Source organism: Furipterus horrens, unplaced genomic scaffold (genome assembly GCF_987537825.1).
Source record: "Furipterus horrens unplaced genomic scaffold, mFurHor1.1.pri manual_scaffold_5, whole genome shotgun sequence".
NCBI lineage: Eukaryota > Metazoa > Chordata > Mammalia > Chiroptera > Furipteridae > Furipterus > Furipterus horrens.
Genome location: NW_028327175.1, coordinates 139,485,530 through 139,500,244, shown reverse-complemented (window position 1 = coordinate 139,500,244; position 14,715 = coordinate 139,485,530). Strand labels below are relative to the sequence as shown.

Genomic DNA, 14,715 nt, shown 5'->3' with positions numbered 1-14,715 from the left:
CAATTTATAAAGAGAATGGCCTTCAGGTAGCAGGTTATAAATGTAAACAGAAGGGAATGTTAGTCTTAGTAGGCAGATTGAAAGCACCTTAAATATGATGGTAGCTTCCCCGTTTCCTAATCTTATTTATTTTTAAATACAGGCTGCAGCATCAAGTAAAAAGGCATAATCTGATAGTGGCTTCATATGATGTTGTGAGGAATGACATAGATTTCTTTAGGTAAGAATTTAATTTTTTAAAGAAAAACTTAGTATCAAATTTGGAGAGACTTAGTATTTTCCTGCCTCAAAGATTCTTCATATAGTTCCTGACATACAGTAAAAAATGCTAATTTTTTTGTTTTCATCTCCCTTAGAAATATTAAATTTAACTACTGTATTCTTGATGAAGGCCATGTCATCAAAAATGGAAAAACAAAATTGTCAAAAGCGGTAAAACAACTGACTGCTAATTACAGGATTATTCTTTCTGGAACACCAATACAGGTAATTATTTGCTTTTTAAAAATTATTTTAATATTTGCCACGTGGAGAGATGGCTTGGCATTGGCAGTAAATTAAATAAAAGGTTTTTCTTCGTTTAATAGGAATGATAATTTCTAGTAATTACCTTGCTTTTATAATGGTCCATTTGGTATGTAGCAATATCTGAGCATACTAGGCTTTTAAAGTCATATTTAAAATATAATTTTAGGCTATATAAATACAAGTCTTGTGTCCAAAGTCTGGGAGACATCAGTCAGACTCTGTTCCAGACTGGCCATTCCTCTCTTGTAGTACTTCACCACAATCTGATTTAACACTGAGAAGCTAGTGCTGATTCAGAAGTGAATCTTCATTTAGTAAGAAGTGGGAATACCCGAGATTAGGAAGCAGTCGAAGGGAGGAGATTGTTGACATTTATATTAGGAGGAAGATGATTGGTATGTAAACGTGTTATCTTCCAGAAGAATTGGTTGCAAATGTTCATGCCTAGCTTGGATAGACCATTCTGATGGGAAGATACCCTTCCTCACTCCCCTGTTAGCGGGAGGATAAACACCAAGTGACCTCTAAGACTCTGAAATAATTGGTAGTTTACGTATTTGTTACTTTCCTTTAAAATTATTTTTGGTGATGGACTGATTATTGTAAGTGTTGGGGCTTGTCCATTAAATGAACATTATAGATTTTAATAACCACAAAAGATCACTTAATCACAAGAATTTAATACAATTAAGAAAAGGAACCTTAAAAGGAGAAAAAGAAAGACTCTTCAGGTTTGAATTATCGAGATTTATTTTGTTTCAATTTAAAATTACGTGGAAACTTCACAGTATTTTTTAAATGTTTATTGCTTTCACAATAAAAGAGGATTTTATGTTTGTTTGTTTTTGTTTGTTTGCTTAAGGGCAGTCTTCTTTTCCCTCATACCCCCCTGAACAGTTCAGGGTCTGAAGCTGTAAGGTGGGTTTCTGAACCAAAGAGCCATGGTTCCCCAGAGTTGGGGGTGAACCTTAAGTGAGATTTGAAGGGTGTCCATCATATGGGAGGGCAGTCTAGCATGGTGAGCTAGATCCTGAGCAGGGTGAAGTGGAATGGTACCTTAGAATACACATACATTAGGAAAGCATCCAAAATGAAAACACGCTGATCTCTCTCTCTCTCCCCCTCCCTCTGTCTCTCTCATTCTCTCTCATTCTCTCCCCCCCACCCCCTCTCAGCAGGCATGCAAAGAACTTGTGCCTGTTCCTCGGATAAGCTATAAAAATTGGGAAGACTTGACATATAACCAAACTCTTTAGGTTTTTCCTTTGTTGAAGAAATGGTGATGGCCAAATTCCATAAATCTTGACATTAATTTGAGTGTCAATAGTAAAAGAATCAGAAACACATTCATTTAGCCTTCTGCTCTTTATTTACTACTTTATGCCACCAGTAGGATTTAAACACAATGGACCAAGGCTTATCTGGTGGAAGAAACTTGAAAATTTCTCCACAAATAAAATAAAGTATTTTCTCCAAGGATGCTGACCTGAATTTTACACATTAAAACATGGACTTATACCTTATACCAAAAAATGTGACACTCTCTCATCTATGTCATTATAATGGGCTTTTGTTTAAAAATGTTTCATTTTTTAAGTGTTAAGTAAATAATCCCAGTACAAAAGGTAACTCTTGTTCCTTTCTTGTATTCAGAACAATGTTTTGGAGCTGTGGTCATTATTTGATTTCCTCATGCCGGGATTTCTGGGGACTGAACGCCAGTTTGCTGCTCGATATGGTAAACCTATATTAGCAAGTAGGGATGCTCGAAGTTCCAGTCGAGAACAAGAAGCAGGTATGAAAAAGATATAATTGTTATTCTCTGTATAAGTGGTTATAATTTATTCCTAACTTTTTTTGAGCCATTTTTCTCATTATTAACAGGTGTCCTTGCAATGGATGCATTGCACCGCCAAGTGCTGCCATTTCTTTTGAGAAGAATGAAAGAAGATGTTTTGCAGGACCTTCCACCCAAAATTATTCAAGACTATTACTGTACACTTAGTCCTCTCCAGGTTAGGAATCTGGTGATATATTTATTAGTAGAATGCTTTGAATAAGCCACAGAAGTATTGAATAAAGGGGAATAGCCTTTGGCTTTATCGCTTTTAATCTAGCTTCTACTTACCTAGACTTGAAGAATATTCTGTTTCAAAGAGATGTAGATAAGACCTAAGTGAATCTGTTTTGTGTATATGGATACATTTGAATATGTGTACTTAGAATGTAGCATTAAAACACAGAATGTAGTATCATAGTTGCTTTCTTAAATGTCTAGTTAATTGAAAAAGTTGCGAGGTTAAATGGATAAAATGTTTATTAGGGCCAAAAATCTGCCTATAATGTCTTATCCTCACAACAGTATTATAAGTATCATCAGTCTCCCTTGTTAAAAATAAGGAAACTGAAGCTCAGAAAGTTAAGCAACTTGCTCAAGGTTACATAGCTAATACATATCAGAGCTGAGTTCCAAACCTTGGGGTGTGGGTACCTCATCCCTTTTAAAGTATTATTGCATTGCCAATAAATTTTCTAAATAAATTTTGGCTTCTGCACAGTTCTGATTTCATACATAGAGACCATTATCAAAGGAGTTTATTGTATGCCTTTCCTTATGTAGTATTTTTAAGGGGAAGCTGTCCCTTACATGGCCTATAATCAGAGTTTTCTGTTTGAAAATGTACTTTCTGTTCCAGATTACTATTAATCAGTCTATTTCAGTAGTATGAGTTGATCAAATAAATAAAAGATATATAGATATACCCTACAAATCTACCTTCTTTTCCTTCCAGTATATAGACAGTTAACTTGAGTTTAATGGGCAGGACACTAATCTAGATGTTAAGGATTCTGTAATCATTAATATTACCTACCTCATTTCTCTTATTTGTAAAGAAATAAGGTTAATGTTTCTTAAAAGAAATACTTTATGGGCAAGGAGATGAAGACTTTTTAAAGTACAATAAAGAAAATGTCCCATATGAAAAAAGGCTGGTAATGGTATTAAAGTAAAATATCAGCATAAAATGCACTTAGTAATATGGAGGAAGGGAACTGAGGAGGAAAGTGACATTGGCTTTCTTTAGTTTTCATAGGTTTTTATACTCTGACTTCTGTTCTTTAGCACTCTTAGACTTTCTTCCCTTTGCCTTTTTTTAGCATATACAACAGAACCCAGGCCCCAGAGTAATACTTTAAATTTGATGAGTTCCCCTTTTAGGCAGCAGTGTTCTTTTAAAAGTTGGTCTCTTGAAATGCACCTAGAGAGTCTTGATCACATAATTTCACTTAAGGGAGATTTTCTCATTTACTTGTAAGGGTTCAGGTTCTCTTTCAGTGGTATTGTATCGAGTGGTATCTTCTGAACAGAATGGAAAATTTGAACCTAGAACTATTTGACTAGTTTTTTAACATTTTAGCAGCCAAACTTAATGTGTTATACTTGTTTTCTAAATGTAATTTTAAAGGAATTTACCAAGATGCAGCATATTATCTGTAATTAGTAGTGAAGTATAAGTTTCATGATTTATTTTCTTTAATGAGGGTTGATTTAAATTATTGCTCTTATTGGCCTGTGCTAATTATTTTTTCAACAACAAAGTAAATATACTTATTTTGTGGGGGAAATTTTACAGGTTCAGCTCTATGAGGATTTTGCTAAATCTCGCGCCAAGTGTGATGTTGATGAAACAGTTTCTTCAGCTGCACTTTCTGAAGAAACTGAAAAACCAAAGCTTAAAGCTACAGGCCATGTATTCCAGGTATAGATTTCAGTCCACTTTTTAAGTATTGCTTGAGAATAGTCTTCAGTATAGCAAATTTTTCATGTAAACACTGAAATATGGGTATATTTAAATTTTTCAATATTGTGTGTACATTCTTGAAAATAGGTAAAAGTATATTTTTATATTCATAATTAGTAATTAATAATTTAATATTAAATTTTAATGTAAAAAATGCAAGATACATGTGTTTATTACATGAAAAGGGTTTTAGTAGAGAATCTTCAGCTTTCCATTAAAAAAATATTGAATACCTACCACAAAGGCAGTAATTTTTTTAAGCTCAGGGATTAATTAAAGCAGTAGCCAAAACAGATTCCCTCTCTTATAAATATGAAAAATGAGTAAATGAAATACATATTATGTAAGAGAAAAAGCAGAATTTGGGGTTATACTGTATAGAATTCAGGATAGGTTGTGATTTTTAATTGAGGGAACAGGGACAGCCTCACTGAGAAAATGATGTTTTAGCCGCGCTCTGAAGGGGAACTGAGGGGCGGCAGCCGTGGGGCGGGGGGGAGGGGGGGGGGTTCTGGACGGAGGACACAGGAAGCACAGGGCCTGGTGCCTGTCGTCTCAGGGGCACAGCACATGGAAAAGACATGGGAAGTGTCCGCTTACTTTTTTCCCCCTTTTGAAATATTCCACTATGGAAAACCTCCCAACCCCCCTGGCCACCAATAAAGTAAATACTGTAGCATTTTTAAAGATGGAAGAGGGAAAAGGTGGTTGTGAAGGCCTATATCTTGCCTGCAGTTTCTCTCATAGTGCCCAGCAGTCTCTTGAGCCTTGCCGGTGGAGCTTGCTAATACAAGTCTCTGTGCCAAGGGTGAGACACAAACCATAACCCAAGTAAAAAGTCAGAGAGAAAGGGTGTAGCTGAATCAGAGAAAAGAAAAAAGAGATCCTATAGGCTTCTGATTCTCAAACACAAATACTTGACATAACCACCTAGCTTCCCAACCCCCCGCCATAGACCTATTGAATAGAATAAGACTCTTCCTGCCATGAGAAGCTCATTGTCCAGTGGGGGATACAGACATAAACAGTACAATTTATGCAAGTTTTAAATGCTCTCAAAAATCAATACAGACTGCACAGGAATCATGGATGAAGGCATCACAGATGAGATATTTGAACTGGTTCTTGAAGAATGAGTAGGAGTGGTCAGAATAGGAAGAAAGGGATTCTGGACAGAATAGAGTAGGGAAAGATAAGATACAAACATTTGTGGCATGTGAACTGTACTTGTATACATACTTTTTCCTTTTAAAGGCATTACAGTACTTACGTAAACTGTGCAACCATCCAGCATTAGTCTTAACACCTCAACATCCAGAGTTCAAGAGTACTACTGAAAAACTGGCAGTTCAGAATTCTTCTCTGCATGATATTCAGCATGCCCCTAAACTCTCAGCTTTGAAACAAGTAAGTAGGTCTTTTAAGTGTTAGATGTATGTTAAACATTCCTAATCTAGGTAAATTTGCATCTCCAATAGATTACTGGTATATTTACCACTTTATTTTTTTATTTGGTTTGTTAAATTTTTGGTATAGCTTTTTAAAAAATTGTGGTAAAATATATATAGCATAAAATGTGCCATTTTAGCCATTTTTAAGTGTATAATTCTGTGACATTATTTATATTCACAGTGTTGTACAACTAGTACCACTATTTATTCACAAAATTTTTCTATCATCCAAACAGAAACTCTGTACCCATTGAGCAATAACTTTCCATTCTCCTTTCCCCCCAATACTGGATAACCTCTAATATACTTTCTGTCCTTATGAATTTGCATGTTCTAAATATTTCGTGTAAGAAGAATCATATTTGTTCTTTTGGACTGGCTTATTTCACTTGTTTTCAAGGTTTATTCATGTTGTAGCATATATTAGTCTTCATTTTTATGGCTGAATAATTTCCATTGCTACAACTGTCATTTATATACCACATTTTGTTTATTCAGTCATGAGTTGTTTTTACTTTTTGGCTATTGTGAATAATGCTTATAAGTATTTGTGTATCTCTTTTCAGTTCTTTTAGACATAGACCTGGGAATGGAATTGCTGGCTGGATCTTACAGCAATTCTGTTTAAATTTTTCAGGTGCTGCCAAATTATGTGTGCACCATTTACAGTCCCACCAGCAATGTGCCAGGGTTACAGTTTCTCCACATCCTCCCAATAATTATTTTCATTTTTAAAATTATAGTCATCCCAGTAGGCATTATTACGTGGCATCTCATTGTTGATTTGCTCTCCCTAATGACTAATGATGTTGAGCATCTTTTCATGTGCTTATTGGATATTTATGTATATTTGGGAAAGTGCCTGTTTAAGTCCTTTGACCATTTTTGACTTGGATTACTTGTCTTTTGGTTGAGGTTTAGGGATTCTTTTATATTGTAAGCCCTCACCAGGTATGTTTTGCAAATATTGAATACTTACTCCCGTCCTGTATTTTGTCTTTCCCTTTCTCGATAATGTCCTCCCTGGTTTCTAATGAGCAATCAGGTGTTAATCTTATTGAGGATACCTTTTACATAACAAGTCACCCTTTCTTTTTTTTCTTTTAAGATTCTTTGTCTTTCAGCAGTATGTCAGTGTGGATCTATTTTCAAATAAAAATTGAATTTCATCCACATTTTAATTATACTACAGGCTTTAAATTATTTTTAGGTATACTTTCTACACATTACTTCTTTACCTGCAGTTATTACTTAAACTGATTTCTCATTTTAGAGTGCCTCATCACCCTGAAGTAGCTAGAATTAAGAAGCTTAGGAACTCTGCAGCTTAGGTCCGGATTATTTCTGGCTGTACTCATGGAGCGCTTTTCTAGAACCTTTCTTTTCCATTTGCCTAGCTCTTGTCAGCTGTTCAGAGTAAAAGTTCTGTCTCAGGAGAGGAACAGCTTGCTTTTATTTAAAATACGTCTGTTCTCTGAAGTAGAAAAGAAATCTTACTTGCTTTAAAAAAAATCTGGCACTAGAAGTAAAGAAATATGTTTATCAGCAGGTAATAATGCCAGAAGTATCTAATATTGCCACAGCCAGAATTAAAAAATTTCTGTGGAGTGGAATGAACTGAAACTCTAGGTGACATTTAATAGTGATAAGCAGAGTCGATTTGAAAAAAAAACCACTTAGTATATATAATATATAATAGATTGTCAGATTTGGCAAACATTTTAGATAGGGTAAAGCTAAGTTTGCTTTGATGGCAAGTTCACTACACAGCTGCTGTATGAATTATTTGCCAGTAAATAAAGCTAATGTGATCTTGGTAGGATTAATGCAGTGTAATGAGGTCATCATAGTTTCACTATATTTTATATCAGTCAGACCAAATTTTGAGTATCATTTGTAGTTTAGGTACTATAAGTATGTAACTATAATAAATAATCTGGAAACCATTTTATATGAGGTATAGCTTGAAAAGCTATTGGCTGCCTACTTTTATTGAATACCTGTGTAACGATTCTTTTTTTCAAGTTGCTCTTGGACTGTGGTTTGGGAAATGGCAGCACTTCAGAGAGTGGCACAGAGTCTGTTGTGGCCCAGCACAGGATCCTGATCTTCTGTCAGCTCAAAAGCATGCTTGATATAGTAGAATATGATCTTCTCAAGCCTCACTTACCCTCTGTCACTTACTTGAGATTAGATGGAAGCATACCTCCTGGTCAGAGGCATTCCATTGTTTCACGGTAAGTGGCTTCTAAAACTTGTAAATCAAGGCAGTAGTCAGTGTATTATTACTTACACAGAAGTTTGCCTCATCAAATATTTTCTTTAAAAATATGTAAGTACAAAACAAATTGAGATAAAAAACAAAAAAAGTATAGATCTAGAGAAATATAGTTGAATTCTTTGTTTAGTTAAACAAAAAATTGTTACTATTTTAGGATAGCACTTTGAAGGCCATGAAAGAAATTTAAGGCGTCAGCAATAAATAGAGATAACTACATTTTATCTCACCTTTTTGGGAGGAGTTGGGGTGGGAGAATAAGTGGCTTAATTGAGATCTGTATCCTGATCTCTGTGTGTCTGCTCAGAACAAGTTGGGAGCTGGCCCGGCCAGAAAGCAAAATTAGTGAGTACAGTGTTTTTTAAGTGTGGCCTGGACCCTCTGCTTTAGAAATTGCAGATTTCTACGTGCAGATTCCTAGGCTCTGTCCCAGACCTGCTAACATCAGGAGTAAGCATTTTTAACAAGCATCTTCAAGAGATTTAGGCACAATACATTTGGAGATATGTGAACAGGCTTTGGGGGCAGACAGAGCTAGGTTTGACTCCTGTCTCTGCTATTTAGGCAGTGGTCTTTTGGGCCTGTTTATCGTCCACAGAGTCTGAGTCTTTCTAAAATAAGGATAATGATAATATCCTGATAGAGCTGTTTTAACAATTAAATGACATAATTCATAGAAAGTATAAAGCCCATTGCTTGTCTCATCATAGATGTAATAAATGGTAGCTTGGTATTAATATTAGTTTTTCTTTTTCCTAGAAGTTACTAATGTCCTTTGTCAATATCTTCTAACACTAGTACAGTAGCAGCAACACTCAACAACTTATCCTCTACCTCCCCAATTGATCCAGCCCTTGATCCAGCCCTGTCCCCATTGTCCTCTTCTGTCTTCATACATTAAAGGTTCATAGTTGAGTTTTGTCTTAATTATTGTTTAATTACATTTTTGTAACTTTATCTGATACTCTTTAAAATTCTGACTGGTTCCAGAATGCATTCTTTTGACTACTAAAGACGTTATGTAAAGGGTAGGGCAAAAGTAGGTTTACAATTGTTGGTATGCAGAACACAGCTTATTCTTGTATTATTTTCCATATGAACAAATGTGAATCTACTTTTGCCCCACACTACATATTGGGTTCACCAAAAAAGTCCATTTAGTTTTTTTCATAAAATAAAATACACATTTTTCATTTTCACCAATAAGTTCATTGATTTGGGTATTTTGAGTATGTCAGCGATCTCCCGCGTGGTAGGGCATTGATTATTTTCAGTTAATGTCTCTATTTGATTGCTATCAACTTCAACTGGTCTGCCTGACCATGGACCGCTGTCCAGTGAGAAATCTCCAGCAGGAAACTTCGCAAACCACTTTTGACACATTTGATCAGTCACAGCACCTTCTCCATACAATGCACAAATCTTTTTTTGTGTTTCAGTTGCATTTTTACCTTTCTTGTAATAATAAAGCATAATATGCCGAAATGTTGAGTATTATCTTCCATCTTCAATATTAAAATAGCTATACAAAAATTCACCAATTTTTGGTATTTTTTTAATGCACATTGATATGACAACTGTCACAGTACAATCTAACAGAATTGTTTTGAATTACATTAAAGACAACTAAGCACTACTAGAGCCATCTTACAGAAAAAACCAAATGAACTTTTTGGCCAACCCAATAAAAGAATATAGTTTCATCTCAGGTGGTCTCAGAAATGTCTATATAATAGATTTGTAAAGAAGTGTTCTCACTTGTGTTAATTTTTATTAAATAGTCCAGTTTCTCTAATGTAGGTACCTTAGAATGAAATGTACTAATTTCATTTTTAAATATCTATACTTTTAGGTTTAACAATGATCCATCCATAGATGTTCTCTTACTTACAACTCACGTTGGTGGCCTGGGGCTTAACTTAACAGGCGCTGACACAGTGGTATTTGTGGAGCATGACTGGAATCCCATGCGTGATCTACAAGCCATGGACCGGGCCCATCGCATTGGGCAGGTAAAAAAGTCACCTCTCACAGGTGTTAACCTGTGAGCTGGGAAAAATACTTCTCAAAAACACGAGAACCTGTTTAAGTTCCTATTCTGATGTTAACAAATGTCTGGCCTTAGGCAAGTCACTTAATTCTGTGGCACCACTTCCTCATGCATTAAATGAGGTGGCTTGGGCTAAGAGAAGTGGGACACTCTCCATTCTTAATATTCTGTGACTCCCTGCAAACATTTTAAGCTCATGGGGTCAGATAAAGAAAACCCAATCATAATTAGATGGTAGTTAAGTGTGCAGGTCTCCTCACTTGTTGAACCTCAAACCTTACCAATTAATTTGTGCTACAGTTGCTTAACTTCTTTTTCTTATTTCAGAAACGCGTGGTTAACGTGTACCGATTGATAACCAGAGGAACGTTGGAAGAGAAAATAATGGGTTTGCAAAAATTCAAGATGAACATAGCGAATACAGTTATTAGCCAAGAGAATTCTAGTTTGCAGAGTATGGGGACAGATCAACTTCTTGATCTGTTTACACTTGATAAGGTAAAGAACCTAACACAGTTTGCTCTCTCTTTATTGCATGCACAGACTTCCTGGGGCTGCTTGGTGAAAGTATTGCAGGGAGTAGCAAAAGGCATTCACTTTAGTATCAACTGACAACTTTTGGGGGGAGTTTTTGACATCTAGATAATACTCTCCAGGATTCTAGGGGATGGTTGAAGTTTTGACTTTCTGATTAATGTCTCCAGTGTCTTGCCTCAAGATTTCTTTCTTTAGTCCTTTCCTGCTAAAGGACATCTGTCACTGAAGTCAGCTAAACCTGGATTTGTTTCTTTAAGAGAAGGCAGGGCAACTTCTTTGAGCATCTATGCCCTTGGGAGAATTATTCCTGCATGGTTATGAAGTTAAAATAATATGCGTATACACTTAGAAAGTGTGTCTAGTATAGACTCTCAGTAAATAGCAGCCACTGTTGTGTAGTCCATAATCAGAGGATACACCATCTGGAAATACTGAACAGCCTAATAATGTAAAACTAATGGAGTTGAGTTTAAAGTCCTGCATGAGGTTGAGAAAATCAGCTGCACACCAGTTATAAATTATGGTGAGAACTGACCTTAGGTACTGGAATTAAACTAGCTGTAATAACAGAAATGTAATGTCAAATCTGAGAGAAAGTAGGTCCACTGTTCAGCCACTTATAGAGGATTATTCAATTCCCCGAGAGATGGCCCGAAAGGAGGTAGGTTCTTCCTTCATGTCACATAAGGTAAGGTTGAAAAAACAAGACATACACAAGTCGTCGTCGTCGGCAGCCGTCCGTCTCGAGAGACGATGGTGTAGCTTCTTAAGAGTCTATCTGCACCGCCGAGAATGGCTGTGCAGTCCGACTCGGGAGTGACACGGTATCTGTCTCCTCCCGTGTTGAATCGACATCTTGCGATGACGCTGAAGCTACAGAGCCTGGGCAGGGTGATATGGAGGGTCTGCTGTTGCCCATGCAGCAGACCCCCCCTCTCTTCGCAGCTGAAGGGTCCAAGGGAAAGACGGAGTCAATACAGCTTGGCTTCAGGTGCGCCGCAGGAGTTGCCGGTGTTGACTACAACGTCAAACCGCCTTAGGGACTCCGGCTCCGGATTTTCTGTCGGGGTTTACTCCCTTAGCCTTTCCCCTGAAGAGGTATGCCGCAAGGCAGCGGAGGTTTTTTGGAGTCAGAGTTTTCCTTCTCTGATGTGCCCTGACTGGAAGATCGAACCAGCGACACAAGTATACACAAGTATAACCTAGAAAAGAGAAGGCTCAGAGAAACATGAATTGCTGCCTTCAAATAGCTTCTATTTTGTTTGAGAGAATATTCCTATATGTTTTGTGACTTTTAGCCAGGAGAACTGGGCTTGGGGGGATGTTCCAGGGAAGCAAAAACTATTACTCTAAAGGATCCTATTGGGACAATTAGGAAAATTTGAATATGGACTACATATTAGATCATTTTTATATATCAATTTGTATTAAATTTTCTTAGTTTGATATTTATACTTTGGTTATGTAAGAGAATGTCCTTGTTCTTAGGAATACAAGCTTATTTCTATCTAGGGATAAAAGATCATAGTAACTACAACTTAACTCTTGAATAATTTGGATAAAAAGCTGCTTATTTAGCTATGTATCTAGCTCACACATATATACATAAACATACAGCAGGGAGAGAATGACAAAGCCAGTGTGACCCAATTAACAATGAGTTCTTTGTAATGTTCTTCTAATTCTGGAATCTTGAAATTCTTCCCAAATAAAAAGGTTAAAATGGTAAGTAAAATTATTAGGTCTGTGGGAAAACAGAATAAGCTTATGAGATGAACTTACCCGTCACTTGAAGTATTTGACTCTGCTGCATAGTGCAATGTTAGAAATAAGTATGGTATTTTAAAGGAAAATCTAATTTTTGAAGTTAATAACCTTTCATTTTATCTTTCTACCAACTTTTCTTAAGGATGGAAAAGCAGAAAAAACTGACACCTCTACTTCTGGAAAAGCAAGTATGAAATCAATTCTTGAAAACCTGAGTGATCTTTGGGATCAAGAGCAGTATGATTCAGAGTACAGCCTGGAAAATTTTATGCAGTCTCTCAAGTAGCTATCAAATATTGTTAATGCAATTGCTGCTAGTTCAGTTACATTTCTGCTGATATTCAGCAAATTTCAAAGTTTATGGTGAACTTTTAACTTGATGTGTAAATAGATCTGAAGAATATTCAGCATAACGCTGGTTCTTGTTTCACTGGGGGAAACAAGTTATTCTCAAATATTTGCACTGTATTAAATTTAAATGTTAATGTGAAATGGTTTAAATTTTACATGCCGAATAGCTACAGAGCAGAAGAACCAAACCGGGTTTACATGTGCTACCATGAGGTGTTCTTACTGGGAACAAGCCTCCTGTCTTTACATAGTCACTTTGTACAGGACGAATATCCATGAGGACGTTAGTGTTCATGTACATTTTTCTTTTAAATAGAACTTGTTTTTATATATGATTAAAAATAGGGCTTTTTTTGTATAAAAGCCTTAATGAGCCATAATTTTAAGAATAATGACTATGATACTGGTCATTCTTGGAACATGAAAAATCTTAGACAATGAATTGAACCATGACCTTGGTGGAAACCTTTGTATATTTAATGCAGCTGCATAGTGTTTTTCAAATCTTTAACATCATTTTGTCAACTTTTAAAATATATCAACTATTCTAAACACAGGTAATGGTCTATTTAAGGCTATCATAGTAACATCCTATTAAGAGGGTGTTTTTTTTTAATTTATGTAATGGCTAGGATATAGCCAGATTCAGAGAACATATGTACACAATAGGTTTCAATCATATATATAATATATTTTTTGTAACTATGAACATACAGTTTTCCAGAAGTAGATTTTACACTGTTTAGAATTCCAAAACCTATTGTGATAAGACTGTTTATTGAAGTAATGCATGACTGAAACATAAAAGGGAGAATAATTCCTTTATAACTACAAGCATACATAAGTATACATATCTATATGCACAGACATACACCTATCCTGCATCCAAAAAGGTGCTAGGTATTGGTACTAAAATCACGTAGTCATTATACTGACAGCAATAATAACTGGGCATGAAGCTGATTAACTAATGTTAGAAAATTGAGCTCAGTGGTGAGGGTGGGTATGTGTGTATAGGTGTGCATATATGTCTATGTATATAATTTTATAAATTTCACATAAATTAATACATGCCTGTGTGCATATATATGTATGGGATATGTGTGTATATACATGTACAGGTAATGAGTATCCCCAAGGTTTGTGGCTGGCTATACACATAGGCATTGGTTTAAAAACCATCAGACCTCAGCTGTAAAACAACACTTCTGTTTAAAATCATTAGTTACAATGTTCTGCAGCATTTAGACATGGACGTTTGTCACATTTCAGTAGCTTTGACAACCATACTGTAACATTAAACTTAGCATTCCACAGAGAATAATAAATAAGATTGACACTGTAAAATGTATGCAACTGTGTTTTATTTGTACAAAATAATTACTAGAAAAAGCAAAAGATTAAAATGATTAGGTCATATATAAAGATTCTAGAAAAGCTCAGTACCTTTTTCTTACTAATTAAATGGCTAAGTACCTCATTGTTTAAGATTTACATTCAAATTGTAAAAGACCAAAAGGAAACTCTTGACTTGATATAGCACATCCATTGTATGTAGCACAGGGTAGCTGAACCAGGATACCTGAGTTGAATATGTCACCCAAGGATATGTTTATTGATTTGAGAGAGACATTGATTGGTTGACTCCCATATGCACCGCAACCTGGGATCAAACCTGCAATTCTTTGTTGTATGGGATGATGCTCCAGCTAACTGATCCACTCAACCAGGACCTGAGTTTAATTTTTTAATTACTTATATGCTATTTCCATAAGCCAACTATTTAACACAGCTCAGAGTAATTGATATTTTCTAAGAATATGTATGAAGCAATATGTTATTAAAGAAATAGGAAGAGAATTCATAACATAAAAGTTAAAAGTTGTCTCCAAACTGAAGTGACAGGGCCAGAAGTCAGATGTTTCGGCAGTTTAAATTTTAAGAGCAGAA

General features: G+C 35.7%; 1 protein-coding gene across 2 annotated transcripts in view; it reads left to right on the top strand.

Annotated features, from left to right (window-relative positions):
* Window positions 1-14,112, top strand: part of BTAF1 (B-TFIID TATA-box binding protein associated factor 1) — a 114,752-nt gene extending 100,640 nt beyond the window's left edge. For both annotated transcript variants that reach the window (XM_090277974.1, XM_090277976.1), the window contains 10 exons: window positions 143-220; window positions 357-486; window positions 2,182-2,323; window positions 2,413-2,543; window positions 4,164-4,289; window positions 5,586-5,738; window positions 7,808-8,019; window positions 9,913-10,072; window positions 10,438-10,608; window positions 12,557-14,112. In XM_090277974.1, coding sequence (XP_090134100.1) covers window positions 143-220; window positions 357-486; window positions 2,182-2,323; window positions 2,413-2,543; window positions 4,164-4,289; window positions 5,586-5,738; window positions 7,808-8,019; window positions 9,913-10,072; window positions 10,438-10,608; window positions 12,557-12,700 — 1,447 coding nt within the window. In that variant the 3' untranslated portion in view covers window positions 12,701-14,112. The remainder of the gene's footprint in view (window positions 1-142; window positions 221-356; window positions 487-2,181; window positions 2,324-2,412; window positions 2,544-4,163; window positions 4,290-5,585; window positions 5,739-7,807; window positions 8,020-9,912; window positions 10,073-10,437; window positions 10,609-12,556) is intronic.
* The last annotated feature ends 603 nt before the right edge of the window (window positions 14,113-14,715 follow it).